This window comes from Dasypus novemcinctus, chromosome 10 (genome assembly GCF_030445035.2).
Source record: "Dasypus novemcinctus isolate mDasNov1 chromosome 10, mDasNov1.1.hap2, whole genome shotgun sequence".
Classification (NCBI taxonomy): domain Eukaryota; kingdom Metazoa; phylum Chordata; class Mammalia; order Cingulata; family Dasypodidae; genus Dasypus; species Dasypus novemcinctus.
Window position 1 is genome coordinate 104,495,984 of NC_080682.1, and position 25,681 is coordinate 104,521,664.

General features: G+C 41.0%; 1 protein-coding gene across 1 annotated transcript in view; it reads left to right on the forward strand.

Moving 5' to 3' along the window:
- MRPL48 (mitochondrial ribosomal protein L48) overlaps nucleotides 1-25,681 on the forward strand; it is a 103,506-nt gene that overhangs the window by 41,416 nt on the left and 36,409 nt on the right. Inside the window, exon 4 of the mRNA XM_058305929.2 lies at nucleotides 17,492-17,580. Within this exon, the coding sequence (XP_058161912.1) occupies nucleotides 17,492-17,580 (89 nt within the window). The remainder of the gene's footprint in view (nucleotides 1-17,491; nucleotides 17,581-25,681) is intronic.

The window sequence follows — 25,681 nt, forward strand, 5'->3', positions numbered from 1 at the left end:
TTCTTCTGTCTTCTCTTTTTCCTACAACCTGCAAGTTAGATATAAAAGCTTGACTAAATTCAAGTTAAAAATTTTAGGAAGAAAATTTCATAGTTGATGCCCTGAACTTCATAGCGCAGATTATCAGGACATTAAAAAAAAAAAAACAAAACTAAGAGTATCTGGTTATAAAAATAAGATATATTCATTTTAGAGAATTTGGAAATAAACATATACATAAAAAGAACTGAAGAAGAAAAAGGAGAAAAAGCAAATCACCTATAATGCTACCATTCAGAGCTTATTGCTTAACATTTTGGTATATGTCTTAACAGGTCTTTTTCTGTGCATATGTATCTTTATTTTATAGTAGTAATGGGAATAAATGATACATAATGCTTTGTAATCTTCTTTTCTCACATAATCTGTGGTGAACATGTTTCTACTTCAGAAGTATATATGTATCTAACAATATTTTAGATGGTTACATAGTACTACATTAACTAGAACAATTTTAGGGGGAAGAATCTGAGCCTAATTTTGAACACATTGAGTCGGTATGCCCGAGAGGAGGATATTAAGTAGCCCATTGGCTACACTGATCTTGAGCTAATAAAATAGGTCTGGATTGGAACTATGAATTTGGAAGTTATTTTATCAGCTTTAACTGAAGCTATGAGTGAATAAGTACACTTAAAGAGAAAAGGTAGAGAAGAGAACTGTACTAGTTTTTTTGTCACTAAAACAAATACCATACAATGGGCTGGCTTAAACAACTGGAATTTTTTGGCTCAAAGTTTTGAGGCTAGCAGAAGGCTGAACTGGAGGCAGCAAGTCAATGCTTTCTTCCCAAAGACTGGGATTTGGGGGCTGGCTGCTAGTGATCCTTGGTCCTTGGCTTTTCTATCACATGGCATTGCACATGGCAGTCTTCTCCTTTCTCTTCTGGTTCCCTTAACTTCTAGCTTCTGACCGCTTCCAGTAGCTTCTCTTTCTGTGTCATATTTCCTTTGTTTTTAGGGACATCAGCCATATTGAATTAAGGCTCACCCTAATTCCATTCAAACACACCTTAACCAATAACATCTTTTTAAAAAAATTAATTAATTAATTAATTGCTCCCCCCTCCCCCCCACCCCAGTTGTCTGTTCTCTGTGTCTATTTGCTGCATCGTCTTCTGTGACCCTTTCTATCCTTATCAGCAGCACTGGGAATCTGTGTCTCTTTTTGTTGCATCATCTTGTGGCAACTCTCCGTGTGGGTGGCGCCATTCTTAGGCAGGCTGCACTTTCTTTCACACTGGGCAGCTCTCCTTATGGTGTGCACTTCTTGTGCGTGGGGCTCCCCTACGCTGGGGACACCCCTGCATGGCAGGGCACTCCTTGTGCGCATCAGCACTGCGCATGGGCCAGCTCCACACGGGTCGAGGAGGCCCGGGATTTGAACCGTGGACCTCCCAACGTGGTAGACGGACGCCCTAACCACTGGGCCAAGTTCACTTCCCAACCAATAACATCTTTAAAGTTCCTTTTTACAAATGGCTTCACCTCCATAGGACCAGGGTTGGGACCTGAACATAACTTTGAATAGGACATGATTTAATCCCCAACAAGGGCCAAGGATCAAGACCTGAGGAACCCCAATGTTAAAAAGTTGTATATAGGAGTGAAAGAGATAGCTAATGACTTTAAGGGAGGCCAGAGGGGTAGGAGGGAACCAAGATAGTATAGTTTCATGGCAATCAAGAGGAAAATGTTTCCAGAAGGAAGGAGCTGTCAACCATGTTACTGTTTGAACTGTGCTGCTGACAGATCAGGAAGACAGGAACTTAAAAATATCCCTTGGCTTTAGTAGCATGTAGGTCATTAGTGACTTGGAAGAGCGGTGTCAGTGTAGATGGGGTATGGTCAGTTGTGGAAGTCAAACTGGAGTGAATTGACAAGTGAATGAGAGTTAAGAATTAGAGAAAGGTATTGAAAACAATGGTTTTAAGAAATTTGAATGTGAATGATGAGAGAGGATTAGCAGGAGCTGGAGAGGGATGGCAGATTGAGGTTCAGGGTTTTTTTTTTAGCACCTTTTTTTAATTGTCTTTTTTTTATTAAGATACATTGATCACACAAAATGTTACATTAAAAAATATAAAGGTTCCCATAAACCTCCCATCTGCCCCCCCACTCCTCCCACATTAACAACCTCTTTCATCAGTGTGGCACATTTATTGCATTTGATGAATACATTTTGGAGCACTGCGCACAGCATGGATTATAGTTTACATTGTAGTTTACACTCTCCCCCAGTCCATTCAGTGGGTTATGGCAGGATATATAATGTCCTGCCTCTGTCCCTGCAATATCGTTGAGGACAACTCCAAGTCTGGAAAATGCCCCCATATCACACCTCTTCTTCCCTCTCCTTGTCCTCAGCAATTCCTGTGGCCATTGTCTCCATATCAATGATACAATTTCTTCTGTTGCTAGAGTCGCAATAGTTCTATAGTAGAATACCAGTAAGTCCACTCTAAGGTTTTTTTTTAAGATTTATTTTTAATTACACTTTTTATTTTGAGAGATGTGAAAAATATTAAAAAGTAAAAAAGGTAATATATCAGAGAAACCCGGAATTGACAATTAACATTCTTTCAGACATTTTTTTTGTATTACAAATGATGTTCAAGTCCCCTTTATTCCCTAGCATCAGTCTCTCCCTCACCCCACAGGGACAAAGCTTATTTTGAATTGGTATGTATTCTGAGGAAGGATTTTTAAAAATTATTATTAAAATTATCAATTTAAAATTTAAAATTCATGCACATGATAAAAATAAATAAAAACTGTACAAAAGTTAATTTTTCCTCCCTTTCTTATCTTACTTCTCAGTAGTATCCACTGATATCAGTTTCTTATATATCTTTCTGGAAACTTTTATACATATATGAACACATATTACATGAGTATAAAAATATATTTTACACAAACGAACACTTTGAACGGATAGTACAAGGCATGGGACTGTATAACAGTGAACCATGTGGTAGAAGATGGACTGTGGTTAGCAGTACAAATATGAGAGTGCTCTCTCATGAACTGTAACAAATGTACAATACTAATACATGGTATTAATAGTAGGGGCGGTGTATGGAAAAAATACATGCAATGTAGGTTGTGGCTACATTTTTTTTTTGAGGTACTGGGGCTGGGATTGAACCTGGAACCTCATAAGTGGGAAGCCAGCGCTCAACCACTGAGCCACGTCGGTTCTCTGAGTTGGCATTTTTGTTTGCTTGTTGTTTCTTTTTGTTTTTAGGAGGCACTCGGAACCAAATCCAGGACCTCCCATGTGGGAAGCAGGTGCTCAACTGCTTGAACCATATCCATTTCCCAATAGTAATATTTTGATGATGTTCTTTCATAATTTGTAACAAAGTTTCCACAACAATGTAAGGTGTTGGCGGAGGAATGATGTATGGGAATTCTGCATGTTATTCATGATTGTTTTGTAAGCTCACAACTACTCTAATTTAAAAAAATTTTTTTTTTAAATAAATAGATAGAAATTTCAAGGTCTCCATTCACCAAAGGCAGACAAGACTACTGCTGTCAGGCCTCTATTTCTCCACATTGTGAGATTTGCCCATGTTGCTTGTATATATAATTTATTTATTTTATTTTTCTTTTATATAAAGCTTCTAAGTATGTTCTTGAACCTTTCATGAACATGTGTACATATGCCAAATGTTTCCCAATGTGTTTGTACCAATTTACACTTCCACAGGTCAGTAAGAGCCCCTCCATGTTTTGCCCAGCATGTGATATTGTGAGACTTTAGTGATTTTTGCCATTTTTATGTGTGGTGATTTTTCATTGTGATTTTAAGTTGCAGTTCCCTGATCCCTGAATACTAGTGAGGGTGCTATTGTATTTTTCAGTTCTGAAATTTCCATTTGGCTCTTATTCATATCTTCTATTTCTTTGCTGAGACTTTGTCTTTTATCACTTTTATTATTTGTTGCCAAGAGTGTTCACAATTTCTTTTTTTCTTTTTTTTTTTTTAAGGTACTGGGGCCGGGGATGGAACTTGGGACCTCATTTATGGGAAGCCTCAACCACTGAGCCACATCGGCTCCCCTGAGTTGGTTTTCTTGTTTGTTTGCTTGTTGGTGTTTTTTTGTTTTGTTTTTAGGAGTAATCAGGAACCAAACACAGGACCTCCCATGTGGGAACCAGGTGTTCAACCACTTGAGCCACATCCACTCCCAGTATTCACTATTTCTTGTTAAAGTATTTTTATAATAGCTAATTAAAAAAGTTGTCAGATAAAAAAGTATATATTTATTCTACACAAATGGGATCATATTATAAATGGAGAATCCTATTGTATGAATGTATCTTAATGCTGGACATTTAACCTGTTTTGTTTTTTTTTAAGTCTTTATTTTTATTATTATTTTTAAAAATTTATTTCTCACCTCTTCCCCGCCCCCCCCCCCCAGTTGTCTGCTCTCTGTGTCCATTCGCTGTGTGTTCTTCTGTGTCCACGTGGATTCTTGTCAACGGCACCCAGAACCTGTGTCTCGTTTTGTTACATCATCTTGCTGTGTAAGCTCTCCATGTGTGTAGCACCATTCCTGGGCAGGCTGCACTTTTTTGGTGTGGGTGGCTCTCCTTATGGGGTGTACTCCTTGTGCGTGGGACTCTCCTACGCAGGGGACACTCCTGCATGGCAGGGCACTCCTTGTGTGCGTATAGGCCCCTCATCACATGGGTCAGGAGGCCCTGAGTTTGAATCTTGGACCTCCCATGTGGTAGGTGGACACCCTAGCCATTGGGCCAAATCTGCTTCCCTTAACCTGTTTTCTGTTTGTTTATTTTTATTTTTGTGTTTGAAGAGGTACCAGATGGAACCTGGGACCTCTTAGGTGAGAAGCAGGAGCTCAACCACTGAGCTACGCCTCCTCCCAATGCTGGGCATTTAAATTTATTTTTTAGTTTTTGGTTCTTTCAAAAAGTCTTGCAGCAAGCATTTTTGTTGGCCTCCGCTGCGGCACTGCAGGCGGGTCACTGCAGGCGAGTCGCTGCCGGGGATCGGGCCTACGCCACGGCCTGACCGGGGCGGCAGCGGGCGGCTCAAGGCTTGGGGGACGCGCGGTTCGATGGAGGAAAAACCACGGAGACGAGGTCTATGCGCAGGTCTGATTTTATTCGGGAAGTACATGGGGTTTTATAGTGTCATGGAGGCGGGGAGGTTGTGGGAGGGGCATGTCCGCGGGGCAGCTGAGGATTGGCTGCAGAGGCAAGGGCGGACCTGCGGTTTATGACGTAAGCCATTGATGGCAGAGGGGGTTGTTTCCGAGGTTGTGCCGGGGCGGATACGGGATGAGGGCGGTTGAAATGAGGCGGGGAGAACAGCAATCGGCTGGGAGGGGGAAGATAACAGTGGCTGGGAGGAGGGGCGGAGGGAGGCAGCAGCACAAACTGCTGCTGAGAAGGGCCATAATACAGGGAGGTTACGAGGAACAGGCGGGCAAAGTATAAGGAAGCAAAAGGCAGGGTGGGAGCAGGGGACACATTTTTACACATGCATCTTTGTAAACTTTCCCATGTGTTTCTAATTGAAATTGCTGAGTTAGTGGATTGTGAATAGAAAATTTTAGTATTGCTAGATGGTCCTTTGGGGTCAGTACTACATTAGCAGTATATATGTCTATTTTCTGGCTAAAACTAGATTTTATGAATCATTTCATGCTTTTGCTAGTGAAAAATTATGCCTCAAATTATTTTAATTTATATTTCTTGAGAGAGTTTGTCATCTTTCCTTATAGTTATTGGCCATTTGTTTTTCTTTCCTTGTGAACAGTTGGTTTTATCTGTTTTGTTGTTGTTGTTGTTGTTGTTGTTTATTTATCACACTCCCCTCTCCCTCCATTGTTTTGTGCTTGCTGTCTGTTCTTTGTGTCCATTTGCTGTCTGCTCATCTTCTCTTAAGAGACATGGGAACTGAACCTGGAACCTCCCATGTGGGAGAGAGGAGCTCAGTTGCTTGAGCCACCTTGGCTCCCTGCTTTGTTGTGTCTCTCATTGTCTTTCCTCTTTGTTTCTCCTTCTTGTGTCATCTTGTTGCATCAGCTCGCCGTGCCTGCCCATTGCACCAGCTAGCTGTCTTGCTCGTCTATTCCAGTAGGCGCTGGGAACTGAACCTAGGACATCCCATATGGGAGGTGGGCACTCAAATGCTTGAGCCATATTCACTCCCTGTTGGCTTTTGTAAAGGGTATTTATTTGGGGTAAAACCTTACAGTTACAAGGTCCTAAAGAGTTCAGGTCAAGGTACTATAAGAAGTACTTTCTCACCAAAGTCACCTGCCACGTGTTGACGCAAGATGGTACTCAATTTCTGCCTAGTCTCTCCTTCCTTCTTCCTCTTAAGGCTCCATGGGCCCAACTTCTGATCTCAGCTGTAGGCTGGCATAGGGCTTATTTCCTTCCAGGCCTTCTCAACTGCTCAGGGCTCTGGTCTCTTCACCTGTGAACTATCAGGTGAATGGCTCAGCTCTTCCCTGGGACTTAAACTGTTTGAGCCTTCTCCTTTCTGTCACATGGCAGGACCAAAATGACCAAGTTCTCTCCTCTTCCCTGTCTTGAGTGTCATTTATATCAACCCCCCAAGGGGCTGGGTACTCAATCTGAGTCACGCCTTACTTACTGACATGGTCAAATCAAAGGCTCTAAATTGATTTAATCAAATAAACTTAAAACCTTTTAATTTAATACAATCAAAGGGTATCACATCCAGAGGAACAGACCAGTTTACAGACATAATCCTTCTCTTTTTTGGGGTTCATAAATAATCTCAGACTGCTGCAGTTTGATTTCTAGATTTTGTTTCATATTTAGAAAGATCTTCTCTGTAATAAGATTATAAAAAATAATCTTTCATGTTATCATCTGTTCTTTTTTTTCTTTTTCTTTAAATATATGGTCCATCTGGAATTAGAAGTAGGGGGAGTGCAGTCTTCCCACCCCAAATACATAGATATTTGTTTCAATATTCACTTTATTTTCAATATTTTTTTACATATATATTTTGTTAGAGAAGTTGTGAGCTTAAAAACAATCATGCATAATACGCAGAATTCCCATACAACACCAGTCCAGCAACATCTAACATTGTCGTGGAGTTATTGCTACAGATTATAAAAGAACATCATCAAAATAATACCACTAACTATGGCCCATAATGTACATTTGGTATATTTTTTCCATATACCAGCTATTATGAACACTCATATTTGTACTCTTAACCACAGTCCATCTTCCACCACATGGTTCATGTGTTATACAGTCCCATGCCTTGTACATTCTATCCAAAGTGTACACTCAGTGGCTTTCACTTCCATCACAGAGTTGTGCAGGCATTGCCTCCGTAGACCTTTGAACGTTTTCCTTAGTTCAGAAAAAAAATCTCATACCTCCCTATTTTTGACCCTTAGCATTGATATAATACCTTCTTTGACATTGATGCAAGAATATTACAATATTCAGTTAAAAAACGGTCCATAAGTTACACTAATTGTATTTTTCCCATGCATCACCATATTCTTACCACCTTGTAATAGTGATGTACATTTGTTCTGGTTCACAGAAGAGCATTATTGAATTTGTGCTATTAACCACAATCCTCATCCACCTCCAGGTTCACTATGTTATTCACTACCTAAATTGTTCTCTAGCTTTCTTTCAATTGACATGTACATGCCTAGACTATCCTTTTCAGCCACAATCCCATTTATAAACTAGCTGTGTCGTTTATACTCACTATAATGTGTTACCATCAACTGTATCCTTTTCCACACTTTTACAGTCAAACTAATTAAAAATTCTGTATACCTTAAGTATCAGTACCCCTTTTCAGCCCTCATCCTATCTCCTAGTAACCTATATTCTAGGTTTTAACTCTGTCAACATTTATTTTTATCGTCCATCTTTTCCCTCTAGGTTTTAAAACGTCACCTTTATTATATACTAAACTGCCACCTTTATTATGTAGATTTGATGCTATTTTTTAACTTTGTTTTGTTTCATTGGTCTGTGCATATATTCAATGCCAGTACCAAACTGTTTAATTACTGTTTACTGAAGTTTTATAATATATTTTAATATCTGGTAGGGCCAATTCTCAGGTCGTGTTTTTGTTTTTTTAAACTGGGTTCAAATGGGACATTTTAAAATGCTGATGGAAAAATCAAAAGGAATCTTTTTGAAAAGAGAGAGGAGGGATAATAATGTAATTTATTCAAACAATTTCTTGTTTGGAGAAATTTGTCTAGAAGATTTATATGATAAACATTAATATATTGTGTCCTTGTCTAGTTATTTACTTAGGATGCATTCCTAAGAGTGAAACTGTTGGGTTGAAGGAAAAGCATTTTTTAAGTCTACTGATACATGCTGCCAAATTGCTCTCTGGAAATATTATACCATTTTGTACTTTGTTGCTATATAAGAATATCTTTTTATTCACTTATTAACACTATTTTAAATAGTTACTGATATTTTAGGTTAAAAATACCATCACTTACCAGCATAATTTTTCTGTAAAATTGTAACTGTTTTAAAAAATAAATTAAAGAAGGAAAAAAAGAAAAAGAATGCCATGCCTTGTGTTTGAGTTTGCATGTCTTTGATTACTAGTAGGTTGAAATCATGTTCATATATTTACTGGCCATTTGTTCTTTCCTTTGCCCGTTTTTCAATTGTAGTCAGGGAATCACAGTCCTTTAACACTGCAAGGCCCAGAGTAACTCACCAATATGATCCTGCCTGAGGTAGCTCTACTTGAAAAGAGACTGCTTTGTTGGAATTTTTCATAGGTTCTTTGAGGTATCATTAAAGTAAGAATTTTAAAATTGAATTATGTTGATGTTGAGATAAAAAGTAAGGAGCACTGCCCTGTTCCCACCTGTACCAGTCTACCTCATGTGTTTTCAGGGTACCATCTCATCTGCTCTACCCAAGATGTGGGCCTGATTGGTGTGGACATCTTTTTCTTATTAATTTAAACATACAGAGGTAAAAGTAAACATATATAAAGAGATACAATGGGAAGCGGCTGTGGCTCAATCAGATGAGTTCCCGTCTACCCTATGGGAGGTCCTCAGTTTGCATCCCGGGGCCTCCTTGTGAAGGCAGGCTCGCCCGCACCCTGCAGAGTGCTGCCTGGCCCACAGACACCTCAGAGAACTGACTCAGCAGAGGTGACGCAACAAAAGAAGGGAGACAAGCAAGAACACAGAAGAACTGGCAGCAAATGAGCACAGAGAGCAGACAGCAAGCAAGCTACAAGGGGGGAGGGAAAAATAAATACAGACACAAGAATGTACAGCGAAATGGATACAGAGCATAGACAGCACGCAAAAAGTTGCAAGGGGGGGATAAAAAAAAGATATGAGGTAAAATAAAGGGAACTCAGAGTACTCATTAGAGCATGAGTTGAAACGAGGCAGAGAAACATGGTACATTCAAGTCCAAATATTTCAGTGAAATTAGAAGAATTGAAGAAATTGGAAAAGGGGAAAACTTTGAAAAAAGTGGGCAGCTGTCAGGGGCAAATCATTGCAGATAATCTTGGCACAATATCTCAAGAACCTTTTTATGAAAAATATACACTTACTGAGCACATATTATTTACCAGATGTTGGCACTGTATCTACTGTTACAAATTGAATCATGTCCCCGCAAAGACATGTTCACATCCTAACCCCTGGTCCTGTGAATGTGAGCCCTTTTGTAAATAGAATCTTTGAAAATGTTATTAGTTAAGGTGAGGCCAAACTGAGTCAGGGTGGACCTTAATCCAGTATAACTAAAGTCGTTACAAGCTGAGGAGGGGGAAGAGACAGGAGGGGATGGGGGCGGGGGAGAGAGTCATGTGATGGAGGCACAGCTAGAGCTGTGAATTGCCTACAAGCCACCACCAGAATGCTGCAGACTTCAGAGACAGCATGGCCCTGCTGACACCTTGGCTTTGGACTTCTAGCCAGAACTGAGAACAGTGAGTTCCTGTTGTTAAGCCGACCAGTCTGTGGTATTTTTTTATAACAACAATGGCAAACTAAGACATCTGCCCTTGAGGGCGTTTCTGTCTACTAAATGGAGCTTATGCCCTGTAATTAGATTCTTGGCTGGTACTGCCCCAATTTTTCCCTCTTTCTCTACCTTTATGGCCCTGCTAAAAATGATGGTTCCGATTTTGAAGTAGAAATAATTAAAATGAAGTTGTTTCCCCCGTACCACCCCCACCCCCCATCCTGAATGGAAGTGTTTAGTTCCTAGTTTGGTAAACAAGGATGTTGAAGGACATTTGGCTCTGGCATATACCAAGGAAAGCCTCGTGAAGTGGGAGAAGTTAATACAGGATTACACCCTATTAATGTACTAATTTAAAGATATTCAAAGCCTCCTTTTGAAACCCTGGGTTTTATGTTTTCATTCAGTGAAAGAGTTCAGTTCTCTCAGGCGGCTGTAAAGTGACAGCAGGAAACCCAGCTTAATGACACAGAGCAGGGGAAAGAAATCCCACCCCTCAGTTGAATTTATTGGAAGTCAGAGACTTTCACACTTGTCAGTTTTATAATTAAAACAACTAGCTAATTAAGCAGTTTAACCACTGGTAATTTGACCACAGCCTTTCATTTAAGTGGGACAATGGTTAATTTAACAGTGGTTTGAAGCAGCTTCTTAATTAACCAGCTGCTCTAATTATAAGAATTTCCTCAAACTGAGTTTGCAAATGCCTCTTTGCCAAGAAATTCCAATAGATGAGAAGCTGAGGCAAGTGTATGTGACACTTTTTCCAAAACTCAAAGATCAGTTTTGGTACTGCTGTTTGAAACCCTTGGTGGTTTGAGTTTCTTTGTTCTTAAAGGTGGTGATTGGCATCCGAGTTTTTTATTTACACACAATGTTTTACTCTTTAATGGAGACATAGGAGAGCTATAACCATGAAGTAAACTCTTGAGGATCTTGGTATGTGTAGGCTAGCAGAAGAGTTTCACAGTGACATCGGGGCTGGCCCTGGAGGCTGGGTAGGAGGATTTCACCAGCTTGAGAGGTGCAGTCCTGCTAGGGAGAACAGCCCAGCAAGGTAGAGCTGCGAAAACTGCATCGTTTAGACAGAATGGCAAGTGTAGCTGTGTGGCCGCGGAGCCCAGAGGGGAAGGAGAATGAGGAAATGAAATAATTGGAACCAGATTATAAAATGAAGGTCCTTAAATTCTTAAGGAGTTTGAATTTTGGGCAGTGGGAAACCGTTGAACATTTTATAATATGGCAGAGTTCTCTGTCTCACTCCTTGTTGTCTCTGCAGTGTTTGATACAGTGTCTGATGCATAAGTACTTTAAAAAATGTGTGTGTGGAATGAATAATGGTTGCCTTATTGAAAGAGAATAAATGATTAGATTTGTGTTTTAGATGAATTACTCTGTCAGCCCTGTAGAGGATGAAATAGGGAGAAATAGGGGACCCACAGCCAAGGCAGCCACTATAATCTAGCCCTTCCATCCATTCTCCCTCTCTCCATCTGTTTCTCCACATAAAAACCAAAACGATCTTGTTAAAACATGTATCACACCATATAATTTCTCTGCTTCTGGCTGTTGATGAAACCTAAGCTCTAAACAAAGACCTGTGTTGTTGGTTTTGACCCACTGCTCTATTTGCAGGTCCAATTCTGTGCCCCTTGTACTTTGCTTAAGCTACACAGATAGGCTTTCTGTTCTTGAATGTGCCAAGCTGTATCCCACATTGGGATCTGCCTGGAACATTCACCCTCCATCTTTTTACCTAATAAATTCCTATTTGCCTTTTAGGTCTCAACTTATTTTATTTATTCTTTTGAATAGATAATACATGTCATGGAACACAAGGTTCAAGAGTATAAAATAAGTCTCCTTCTCTTCCCTGTCTTTTGACTACTTCCCTCCCTGGAAATAATCACTGTTAGCATTTTCTTCTGAATTCTGGGCTCAGTTGAAAGTGTTTTGTTTATTTATTTATTTATTTAATTTTTTTTAAATTTCTCTCCCTCCCCCCCACCCCCAGTTGTCTGCTCTCTGTGTCCATTCTCTGTGTTGTGTTCTTCTGTAACTGCTTCTATCCTTATCAGCGGCACCGGGAATCTGTGTTTCGTTTTGTTGCGTCATCTTGTGTCAGCTCTCCGTGTGTGGAGCGCCATTCCTGGGCAGGCTGCACTTTCTCTCGCGCTGGGCGGCTCTCCTTACGGAGTGCACTCCTTGTGTGTGGGGCTCCCCTATGCAGGGGACACCCCTGCATGGCAGGGCACTCCTTGCGCGCATCAGCACTGCGCATGGGCCAGCTCCACAGGGGTCAAGGAGGCCTGGGGTTTGAACCACGGACCTCCCGTGTGGTAGGCGGACGCCCTATCCATTGGGCCAAGTCTGCTTCCCTGTTTTGTTTATTTTTAAAAAGATGCATTCCCTGATACTACAGTCTAAAAGAGATGACCTATTTTAGAGGGAACTCCACAGCACTCTGCTTTTCCTTGTTATCATTTATCACAATTTATAATTTTTTACATATTTTGTTTCTATTAATGATTCTCTTCTTCCACTAGATTGTAGCAAACTACATAGCAGAGTTTTCTTAGCCTTGTTCACTTTTTTTAAAGTCAACTATATTGATATGTATTAATAAAACATATAATCCATCCAAAGTGTACAATCAGTGGTATTTGGTGTAATCATGTAGTGGTATAATCACTTCAGTTTTTATTAGAGCATTTCCATTATTCCAATAATAATATCAAACAAAAAACAGACAGACAAAAAAAACTCTACCCCTTAATAATCACCTCTCAATCACCCTCTGCTTCCCCTGCCGTAAATAAATGCTATTCTGTTAACATCTTTCTAATTTATTTTTATTTATATTTTGTATAGACGGAGTCAAACAATATGTAGTACCTTTTATCTAGTTTCTTAATGTATTTCCTTTTTTTTTAACCCTTAATAGAAGATTAATATATTAGTATACACTACAGCCCATATTTTGCTTTGATTGTATTTTTGCTTGATATTATCTTGTAACATTAACACGTTTGTTCTGTTTCAAAGAAAAATAGTCTTATATATGTAATATTACCCATATTCATATTTCACATGAGGTTTTGCTATGCTAGGCAGTCCCACATTACATTTTTTAGCTTTCCTTGTGACATACATGACCTTAGACTTTCCCTTTCAACCACGGTCATACCCTTGTATTAGCACTGCTAGTTATAAACACTATGGTGTGCTTTCACCATTTCTATTCATTTCCAAAGATTTATGAACAACCTTTTTACCAATTCTGCACAGATTAACCCTCAACTTTACATTCTCTAACCTCATTTTATTTTTTCATGGCCTATATTCTTATTATTAACTTCGTGAGTTTATACAATATATTTAATTCATAATAGTGCAATCTGACTTGCTTCACTCAGCATGATATTCTCCAGGTTCCTCTGTATTGTCAATGTGCTTTACAACTTCTTTTCTTCTTACAGCTGCATAATCTTCCATGATGTGTATATACCACAGTTTGTTTAACTCCATCAGTTGATGGACACCTAGGTGGTTTCCATCTTTTGGCAATTGTGAATAACGCTGCTATGAACATTGGTGTGCAGATGTCTGTTCATGCCACTGCTCTCAGTTCTTCTGGGTATATACCTAGTAGTGGTATTGCTGGGTCACATGGTAAATCCGTACTCAATTTCCTTAGAAACTGCCAAACAGTCCTCCATAGGGGCTGTACAATTTTACATTTCCACAAACAGTGAATAAGCATTCCTATCTCTCCACATCCTCTCCAACACGTGTAGTTTTCCATCTTTTTAATAGTTGCTGTTTTAATAAGTTTGAAATGATATCTCATTGTAGCTTTGATTTGCATTTCCCTAATCACTAGTGATGTTGAACCTTTTTTCATATGTTTTTCTCCATTTGTATTTCTTCTTTGGACAAATGTCTATTCAAATCTTTTGCTATTTATTTATTTATTGATTGATTGATTGATTGGAGGTACCTGGGATTGAACCCAGGACCTCATACATGTGAAGCAGGCGCTCAACCACTGAGCTTCACCTGCTCCACTACTCTTTTTTTAATAGGGTTGTTTTTCTTTTTTATTGTAGAGTTGTAGCATCACTTTATATGTAATGGATATTAAACTCCTTTCTGATTTCTTCTCTAATCTTTGTTACTTCTTTCCTTCTGTTTCCTTTCAAGTGGTTTACTGTTCTTTTTCTAGTTCCTTCAGGTGTTCAGTTAGGTATTTAATTTTAGCTCTTTCTTTTTTTTAAATATAGGCCTTTAGGGTTATAAATTTTCCTCTCAGCACTGCCTTTGCTCTATCTCATAAGTTTTGATAAGTTGGTTCTTGTTTTCATTTGTCAAGATATTTGTCAATTTCTTCTTTGACCCACTAATTGTTTAGTAGTGTGTTGTTTAGCCTCCACATATTTGCAGATTTTCCACTTCACTTCCATTACAATTTCATTCCATTTTGATCTGAGAAGGTGCTTTGTATAATTTGAATCTTTTTATATTTATTGAGACCTGCTTTGTGACTCAACATGTGGTCTATCCTGGAGAAAGATCCACAAGTGTTTGCGAAAAATGTATGACTTGTTGATTCTTTTCCTTTGCCCTCTCTTTTCTGGGTTTCCAGCCTCTCCCTGGTTCCCTGAACCTTAAAACATTTTTTTTTTTTTTCAGGCCATTTCTGCCTGTTCTCTAGCTACTTTTCTGGGAGAGAAGCAAGTCCTATGTCTCTCTAATCTTCTGTCTTCCCAGAAGTGTCTCAGCCTGGTTCACTTTTATATCCCATGCTCTTTGCATAGTGCTGACAAATCATAAATACACAATAATAAAGCCCTTCCTAAACCTTGCCTGTTTCTCTAAACTCATCTCTTGCCACCCTGCTCCTCATGCTCTGCCTTAAAGTTCTCCCTTGCTTTTCCTTTCCCCGTATTGTGTTTTCTCTTGGCTTATTCCTAGTCGTCATCCTTCAAGTTTTAGTTAAAAGCCACTTGTTCTAAGAATCATTTCCTGATACTTCAAGTCCAGTGTAAGTGCCCCTCCCATGTGCAACCCTCATAGCCCTTATCACCCTGCATTGTAATGACTGTCTCCCCACTAGATGATTGTCTCTAATGCAGGGGCTTTGTCTTTGTTCATTATTATGTCCCCAGCTTCTAGGCCAGTATTTGGTACCAGCCAGGCCTGCCATAGATATTGGGTTTGTTGTCTACTATACTGCACAACTCTATGGTGTGCCATTCATGTCCTTGTGAGGATACCATTGTTGCTGGCTACACTAATGGGTAGTAAAAAGTATATATCGAATGAATGAACTGGGGGAGTCCAGTGCCTTTTAGGATGTCATATGTTGATGTTATAATAAAGTCTTATTGGATGAGATTCATTTACAAGGATCTGGCCTGAAGAATAATGTTAACCCATCAGAGTCATTTGGGTATCATTTCCTTAGGTGGGGCTCCAGGTTGCAATATCTGGAGTCCAAACATTCAGAGGCTCAAGATCTTAGATTTAGAAAGATCAAATTAGGGCAACAGCCAATAGGATACCTCAGTTATATTCAGTGCTCTTTGGAACTGCTGACCAAAAATAACCCTAGCTTTCTTGCATGGTAAACTCCTAGAACTCTTTCAAAAACACAGGTGTAACCTTTTTTGAACCTATTCCTCTGTACTCCTCCCACCTCAACACACATGTCGGGTTAGTTGTTCCTTTCTCTGGACACCCACAACATTGCTCACATCTCCATCAAAGAACTTTGTACCCTCACTCTTACCTAGTATACCTTGACTATCTTAAGGACAAGTAGCATATTTTATTCATCTTTGTAATTGTCCCAGTGTCTACACAGTCATTAGTGCATAATAGTAATTGTGAACTAACTGATATCACAGGAGGGATCCATGATTATTTCGATGAAATAGTGTGCATTATTAATGCAGGAAAGTTATCGAAGGCAGGATTCTCTGATTGGCCTAGCACAGAACAGACCTGCTTAGAAGCCCACTTTAGAAAAGAGGGGCCTAAGAAGCCTTTTACGTGATATAACTTAGACTTCTCCACATCATTTTGTGTTTAGCCCCTCTGAGAGTGGTGACCCTGAGAAGACAAGGGCAGCACCACAGGAGCCAAGAGGAAAGGAAATGGAATCAGGGACCAGGACTTCTCATAAAGTGGAGAGTGAGCAAGAAGAGACAGACGTATTGACAGAGCAGAGCTGTGGAAGGCTGGTTCCAGTGAAAGGGTAGAGATAAGGGATTGAGGTCAGAGTTAGGAAAGATCAGGTCTATCTAGCTATATTTTGCATTCCATAAATTCAGGTGTTATCATGTAGAGGTTATGGTCAAAGATTTTTCAGTAAAGTAGACATGAGTTTAAGTTGCAGGTCCTTTCTGGAGATGACCACTGTTACCAGACTCTCATATATCCTTTTAGGGATCTCTTAATATTCTATGTATGTTGCAAGTTGAGTCCTCCAGAAGTAGAGAGCAAGATGAATTTTGAGGTATACTGTGTTTCTTAGGGACCAGCTCCTGTGAAAGGAAGGGAAAGATGCAGGATTGGACAGAGGGAGAAGTTAAACTGAGGTACAGGCCCAACAAAGCCTCGGCCAACTTGATGCCAAGCTTCAGTGTAAATATTGTCTGTCAATGTTGCTCCACCATGGGCCAAAATGGCCCAGCCTTCATACCTCCACCTTGATTAGTCACCAGATGCATGCTGCCCTAGGAAGGGTGTGATCTATGGAGTGTGACTGCAGTGGAGGTAGACTGAAGAAGCTGTCTGCTGACTGCACTTCCTTGAAGGGCAGGCAAGTCCTTCATTGAAGGGGCATCAGGCGGCGCATATCCAGGTCTATCCTAAGGTACAGAGATCCTATTTTTTCCTAGCAGTAGTGTACATATGCACTGATTTATATCGTAGATTTTTGTTTTTGTTTTTGTTGTTACTTAATAGTGTATGTTTGAGATTGTTCTATATCAGCACAAATAGATCAAATGAGATGGTTTTTAAAACTTTCTGGGACTCTGTGATTCTCCTCTTTTCTGGTTATTTTTGCCTCGTTTGTTTTCTATATAATACCCACTAGAAAACTCCAAAAGGGCTGTTGCCTATTGAGGAACAAGAGGAGAGGAGAGCCCTGTGAGATGTATTTTGTCTCCCTCCTGCCAGTGGCTCTACCAGGAGAGAATTTCCCAAGAAAAGGTAGATATTGGGGATTGGATATGCCATGGACCAAAAGGAGAGAAAAAGCCCATGGTCAAGAAATATCTGTGGTTCTTTAAACCACAAGAGATTGTCTACCCCAAAATATCCCTAGACCTGCAAGTGAAGAATTTGCCTCCTCACGTAAGATCTGCCTGTCCCTGGAGGAACTTTGAAACAGGTTTGTCTTATTTTCTCTCTTATAGGTGGTGTTCTTCTGAGTATGAGTCGACACTATAAGACAAAACCCACCCATGGCATTGGAAAATACAAGAAGCTAATTATAACACAAGAGGTAAGGGCAGGGAAGGGGGAGTCTTTTAGAAAAGGATAGTGTGTGGCTTTTGCAAAGATCTGAAGATCAAATGTGCATAGGTTGGGTAATATTGGAGCTAGAAAGGATAGGGGATTATTTTAGTTTTCTAGCTGCTAAAACAAATAACTTGTAGTGGGTTGGCTTAAGCAATGGGAATTTATTTGCTCATGGTTTTGAAGCGAGGAGAAGTCCAAAATCCAGGCATCATCAGCAAGGCAATATTTTCTCCTAGAAGACTCTGGTGTTCCAGGGCTGGCTGCTGGCTGCTGGCTGACATTTGGGTCCTTGGCTTTTTGTAAATGACAGTGCACATGACATCGTTTTCTCCTTTCAATACCTGATCCTGTTGACTTTCAGTTTCTTTCCCTGTGGCTTTTTCTATAAGGCCTCCACAGATTAAGACCCATCCTGAGTAAATTTGCCACACCTTAACTAAAAGTAACATTTTCAGAAGGTCCTATTTATAAAGGTTTACAACCACAGGAATGGATTAAGATTAAGAACGTGTTTGTTTTTTTTTTTTTGTTTGTTTGTTTCTTTATCTCCACTTCTCCCCCCTCCCCCCCATCTGTTCTCTGTGTCTTTTTGCTGTGTGTTCTTTGTCTGCTCCTGTTGTCAGCTGCACGGGAATCTGTTTCTTTTTGTTGGGTCATCTCGCTGTGTCAGCTCTCCATGTGGGCGGCACCATTCCCGGGCAGGCTACACTTTCTTTCACGCTGGGCGGCTCTCCTTACTGGGCGCACTCCTTGCGTGTGGGGCGCCCCTACACGGGGGACACCCCTGCGTGGCACGGCACTCTTTGCGTGCATCAGCATTGCGCATGGGCCAGCTCCACACCAGTCAAGGAGACCTGGGGTTTGAACTGCAGACCTCCCATGGGGTAGACAGACGCCCTAACCACTGGGCCAAGTCCACTTCCCAAGAACGTGTTTTTTTGTTTTGTTTTTTCAGTACATAACTCTAAGCAACCACAGGGATCTACCTCATACCTCTCTAGTTGTTTAGTTGGGAGATTATCTAGACTGTGGGTGTTTCAACAAGCTTTCAATCTTATTCCTAAAACAGATTATCACAGTAAAAAGCAGAGGTTTTACTACTTGTGACTCTTTTTAATTGTCTTCTTAGTACTTAGTTCATTATGGATCTCACAGTGGAAATGATAAATTCAGTTGAATTGAATGAATAGTCTATATCAAGTAGAGGGAGATTGACATTTTTGTGCCAGATAGCTGATTTTTATAGTATTTACAGATTTAAAATATGTCTATTCTCCTTGAATCCATTATCATGGATAACTGGGAGTTGTAACGATTTTAAGATTATTTAGCTCAGTTCTCTGGCTTCAGCTGCATGATTACTTCTGGGGTGTTTAGGTTACTTTGTGTGTGCAGAGAATTTTGTGGTGGAGAGAACACTGGCCTGAATATCAGTAGATCTGGGTTTAGTCTCAATTCTATCACTTCTTTTTTTTTTTCCTCCCCCTCTCCCTCACCCAGTCTGTGTCTGTTTGCTGTATGATCTTATGTGTCTGTTTCTTTTTGTCTTCTCTTCTTGTTTTCTCCTCTAGGCTTCACTGGGATTCAATCCCGGGGGCCTCCGATGTGGGAGAGAGGTTCCCTGTCACTAGCACAACCTCAGTTCCTGGTTTCTGTTGCATCTCGCCTTGACTCTCCCCTGCATCTTTCTCTCTTTTTTTTTAAACTAGTATTTTCAGAATGTTGCTAATTTTTAAAATTTATTTATTTGTTTTTTGTTTCTCTCCCCGCCCCAGTTGTCTGCTCTCTGTGTTCATTCGCTGTGTGTTCTTCTGTGGCCGCTTCTATCCTTATCAGCGGCACCGGGAAACTATGTTTCTTTTTGTTGCGTCATCTTGTTGTGTCAGCTCTCCGTGTGTGCAGCGCCATTCTTGGGCAGGCTGCACTTTCTTTCGTGCTGGGCGGCTCTCCTTATGGGGTGCACTCCTTGCGTGTGGGGCTCCCCTACGCAGGGACACGCCTGCATGGCATGGCACTCCTTGCGTGCATCAGCACTGCGTACGGGCCAGCTCCACACGGGTCAAGGAGGCCCGGGGTTTGAACCACGGACCTCCCATGTGGTAGGTGGATGCCCTATCCACTGGGCCAAGTCCACTTCCCTACATCTCTCATCATCTTGCCATGCAGTCACACCTTTACCAGGAGGCCCCAGAGAGTGAACCCAGGTCCTCCCGTTTGGTAGACAGAAGCCCAATTGCTTGAGCCATATCCGCTTCTCTCTATCACTTCTTACAAACAGTAAAGACAGGAAGGTTTTGCTATTCTACTTGGGGAGACTTATACATTGCTTTTGGTTCTTTGGCTTCCTTTTATTTCCCATGTAACCAGGCACATCTCCCATTGCCCCTTTCTCCTTGGCAGAGATTTAGTATAACATTTTTGGGCCTCAGAAGCCACAAACTTGCCATGTTCTTGTATCAAGGAATTTCATGAGAGGAGTATTGCCGGGTCTAAGACCTATGTCATGCATGCTCCCAGCAGGAAATAGATGCCCTTACTAAAATTGTTTCTTTGTAATGGGAAGAGTGCTGATTTCAGAAATCAGGAAACCTGTGGTTTAGGCTTGGTTCTGCCACCTATCAGCTTTGTGATTTTGGGTAAGTTAACCTTATTTCTCTGGGCATTGTGGGCCTGAAATTATATGTAAAATGTTTTCTAAATGTGACTTTTTCTAAAATGGTACTCCATAGCTTTTTCTTTTCTTTTCTTTCTTTCTTTTTTTTTTTTTTTTTTGAGGTACCAGGGCCGGAAGGATTGAACCTGGGACCTCATTTGGGAAGCCGGCACTCAACCACTGAGCCACATCAGCTCCCCAGTCCATAGCTTTTATCAGACTATTCAAAAACATTGAAATCCTGGACTAGAATATCTTTAAGAGTCTTTTAGCTCTTTTGGATTGATAGAATTAATGGCTAGATAGCTAGAATGATATGGCAGATGTGGCAAAATGTTGAACTTTGGATCTGGGTATCTGGGGGCATAGGGATATATTGGAGTTCTCTGTATGGGGTTTGTATTATTTTTGTTACTGTCCTGTAAATTTGCAGGTATTTCAAAATAAAAAGCTTAAAAAAAATGTTTTTCAGATCAGAAATCATGTGACTTCATGGTACTATAAAATATTTCTTGAACATCTATTATGTGCTGCTGGATGCCCTGTGTATTTTGGGTGGGTTGAAATAAAATCTTATAGATAAATGAACAAGACCTTATTCATGTTCCAGGGGAGCCTGTAATAAGTAGAGGAGATAAGACACAGGTAATTATGCTTCCAGGCAGAAAGTGACAAGTGCTAAAAGAAAGGTATGAAGAGCTATTAAAATTCAGAAGAGGGAGTGATTTGTACCCTTTCTGAGTTGTGATATCTTAGAGTGAGTTGCTGGAGTTGTTTTAATTTCAGACATTCCCCTTCTCCTAAAAGTCCCACATAAATTTACAGGAAATAAAATTAGTTTTGTTTGAATGGGGTTTTGTTTCTGTTTTTTAATTTCTCAGAATCCTCCCTGTCTTAGTTTGCCAGAGCTGCTGTGACAAATACCACACAATGGGTCGGCTTAAACAAGAAGCATTTATTGTCTCATGGTTTAGAAGGCTACAGCCCAAAATCAAGATATTGGCAAGGCCATGCTTTTTCTGAGAGTCCATGGTGTTCTGGTGATGGCAGTCCTCTGTCACATGGAAGTGTCCTTGGTCTCCTCCTGTTGCTTTCTCTGACTTGACTTCTTGTAAGGCCTCCAGTAATATGGTTAAGTTCTAGCTTTGCTCAGTTGGCCACACCTAAATAGGATCTTATTCACTAATTAGTCCACACCCTGATTTACCTTAACATTTTCAAGAATAGTATTTACAAATGGGTTCACATCCAGAGGAACGCGTATTAAGATTTGCACATTATTTTTTTGCAGAACATAATTCAATCTCCAATACCAATTACCTCTAAGGTAATTTTCTGCCTCTTCTCCTGTCTCATAGATACCATGGCTTAGCTGTATTGGGCCTCATGCTTTTCATCCATATCATCATGTTGTTTCACATGCTGGTCTGTCTCCTTAGGAGACCTTCTTCCCTTCTACAACTGGCTAACTCCTCCTCAACCTTTAAATCCCAGTAAGGAAGTACGGTGAGGAGGGACAAAAATGAATCTCCCCTGCCAAGACTTCTTGGCTTCCCCGGACTGGGTTTCCTTGTTCCTTCTCTGTCACAAGGCCTATTGCTCTGTGTTTTAACTTTGTTTTGAGACTATCTCCCCTTCTAGATTGTGAACTCTCTAAGAGGGGCCATGTCTCATTTTTCTCTCTATCTTCAGTGTCCAACACAGGGCCTGGCATCAAGCAGGTGACAGTAAATTTTTTTTTTGGATTTACTTAATTTTTCTTTTCTCTCCCCTTCCCCCTGCCCCAGTTGTCTGTTCTCTGTGTGTATTTGCTGCATGTTTTTCTTTGTCTGCTTCCGTTGTCAGTGGCAAGGGAATCTGTATTTCTTTTTGTTCTGTCATCTTGTTGTGTCAGCTCTCTATGTGTGTGGCACCATTGCTGGGCAGGCTGCACTTTCTTTCGCGCTGGTTGACTCTCCTTATGGGGTGCACTCCTTGCGCGTGGGTCTCCCCTACGTGGGGGCACCCCTGCATGACAGGGCACTCCTTGAGCGCATCAGCACTGTGCGAGGGCCAGCTCCACACAGGTCAAGGAGGCCCCGGGTTTGAACCATGGATCTCTCATGTGGTAGACGGACGCCCTAACCACTGGGTCAAGTCTGCTTCCCCTGATTTTTTTTTTTTTTAAGATTTATTTATTTCTCTCCCCTTCCCCCCGCCTGTTGTCTGCTCTCGTGTCCATATGCTGTGTCTGCATGCATTCTTGGCAGCACTGAGAATCTGTGTCTCTTTTTGTTGCGTCATCTTGCCACGCCAGCTCTCGGTATATGCAGTGCCTCTCCTAGGCCCTCCTTGTGGGGCGCCCTCCTTGCACGTGGGGTTCCCCTACGTGGGGGACACCCCTGCCTGGCATAGCACTCCTTGCGCATGGCAGCACTGCATGTGGGCCAGCTCACACACGGGCCAGGAGGCCCTGGGTTTGAATCCTGGACCTCCTATATCATACGCGATGCTGTATCAATTGAGCCAAATCCGCTTCCCAGGTGACAGTAAATATTGATTTAGCTCAACGTAAGTGTGGTTATTGGTGTTGCCTTGAGGCTTTACAAATTAGAGCTGGCAAATACAACCCTAGATGATCTTGGTTGTTGGAGAGAATTTATGTTCCTTTGGTTAGTGCTGTAGGCTTTTCTCTTATGTTATTCAGTGGCTCAGGGTAGTTAGAGCTATAGTGCTGGGTAATGGTGGAAGGTGCTGCTGGGCCTTTCGCTTCCTATAAGGGCCAGTGCACTGAGTACTTTTCACCTGCCAACTTATAGATGCTCTGACCCAAGTCCCTGTCTCTTTTACCCCCTGGGGAACTGGACTGAATAAGCTTGAAGGAATTCTGTGGCTCCCTTTCTCTCTTTCCCTAAGGCTAGAGCCTAGAAAAAAAGATAAGCACCCATATTCCCATTTCTTCCTCTCTTGATATCAGTCTGGCCCCTCTTTTCTCTTGAGCCCAACATTTCTGAGATAAATTACTTTTCATGCACAAAGTATGCAGCCCTTATCTCATGTCTGCTTGTATATTTCTTTCATTCCTCCTTCCAAAGGTTGATCTTGTGACTTTTGAACCTTGGGAAGGAAAAAGGTGTCTATCTCATTTCAGCTTTCCTTGCCAACACTGGTTTTACCTGCTTTTTTCTTGCTTGGCCTGATTTATGCCTCTGGGTTGGTTCCTATCCCACCATCCTGTGCCCTGTCCTTGACGCTCTATGAGAAGGGAGTGAGAGGAAAGATGAAAACAAGGCTTCCCCTTAGATGGCAGCATGGAAGGGGTATTCCAGGTCTTTCACAGGGTAGACCCAACTCCTTCTCAGTGATTTCCCCATTTCGCTCCCTGTATTTAGGCCCGTTTTCTCACACATGTATGCTGTCTGATGCCTCTGTGCCTTTGCACATATTTCCTTTGCTTGGGATGATGCCCTTCTCTTTTTTTTCTGTGGTGCTTGTCCTGTGAGGCCCAGCTTGACCCATGACAGTGAGGGGTCACATTTCAGAGGGTATCTGAAGACCTAGCACTGTGACTGTAGGTCTCGTTATTCCCTCCTGGGCCCTGCACCGTTCTCTTGACCTTAAAAGGCTTAAGATCATATATGCTTATATTTGATAGAAGTAAAACTAATAATAGTCCTTCTTATTTGCATAGTGCTAGGTCATTTCTCCCGAGACCACCTTCTCATCCTTTTATGGTCCAATGTTCAATCTTGGAGTAATAGCAGCCCAAGAATCAGAGAATTGCCAAGAGGAAGACGTGGGAGGAGGAAATGGAGGCTATGCCATTGGTTTATAGTTGTCACATCTATTTTCCACGCCCGAAGGCAGGAGAGTAAGGCATATCTTTTGTAATTCAAGCAATTTCCTTCCTCGGAGGTTATATTAAATGACCTCTAGGAATCAAGATCATTTTCCCTTGGAAATTTCATGCTGCTTTTACTGTTGACATATGGGAGATGTCTGTCATTTCTGACACCTATTATTTTGTTGTAGCCTCCATATATAGATCATCTCTCCCAGCTATGAGTCTGTGTGGAGACTGGCACCATTCCCAGGAAACTCAGGGGGTCAGAATCACTACGGTAACAGTGCCAGCTTCCTGGGGACAGATAGTTTTGCTGGTCTAGTGACTGTAGGACTAGATATGGAGCATAAGACTAGTTCAGGAAGAATTGTTTTATACTCCCATTTTTCTCTCAAATCTACTTCTTGTAACTCAATGAAAATAAAAACCATTGCTGAGTATCTACTATGTACAAAACACTGTGCTGAGTGCCAGTGATGCTCAGATGAATAGGATACAATCTTTTTCTACAAAAAGCTTGTAGTCTATTGGGAAAGGTAGTGCTAAAAAATGGAACTAAATACATTGTGGTAAGTGCTTTACTAGTGGAATGAACTCTAAGTATCAAGAGAACAGGGATAAATAATTCTTCATGAAAGGGTGAATGATGGTGTCACAGAGTTCAGCTCAACATTTATTAAATACTACCTGTATGCTTGGCATTAGGAATATAAAGTTGAACAGGACTCTCCTCTAGGTGTATCCACTTACTGGGGTAACTGGTAACACTGGACCGGTACAGAAAATAAAAAAAATTTCCAGGCAGAGAAAATAAGAGGGCTTTCCCAGGCACAGGGACTGACTCCTTTGAAGATCTGACTCTTTATGTCAGTTAGAGCCTCCTGGACTCCAACCCACTGGGAATTGCACCCTGCTTCATCTGTTCTGCCACATTAGAGCAGTGTCAGATTTTTAGAAGGATTCATATTTGAGATGAATAATAACAATGATCCATTTTCAAAGTCCTTTTACATCCATTATCTCAGTGCCTCTCAAACCATACCCCCTTGGAACACTGGTGGTTCAAGAGCTGAATCCCTTTTCAAGCTGAATAATAGCAGTCTTTTCCAAATTTTAGAAAAACATTGTTAATGGATAGAATTTTCTAAATTTCAAGGTTTTCTCCCATTGATACTACTTTAAAAAATATTTGTTTGTTTGTTTATTTCCCCCCCCCCCCTTCCCCTCCTCCTGCCCTGCTCTTTTTACTCTCTGTGTTGTCTTCTCATTTTCTCTCCTCTAGGATTCACCAGGATTCAATCCTGGAGACCCCTGATGTGGAGAGAGGTTTCCTGTCAATTGCACCACCTCAGTTCCTGATTTCTCTGTGCTTCACCTTGATTCTCCCCTTTTCTCTCTTTTGATGCATCATCATCTTGCTCTGTGACTCACTTGCATGGGCACTGGCTCACCATGTGGGCACTCTTCTGGGCACTGGCTTGCCACGTGGGCATGCTTTCTTTTCTTTTTTTTTCACTGGGAGGCCCCAGGGATCGAACCAGGTTCTCCCATATGGTAGGCAGAAGCACTATCACTTGAGCCACAGCCTTTTCCCCCATTGATATTACT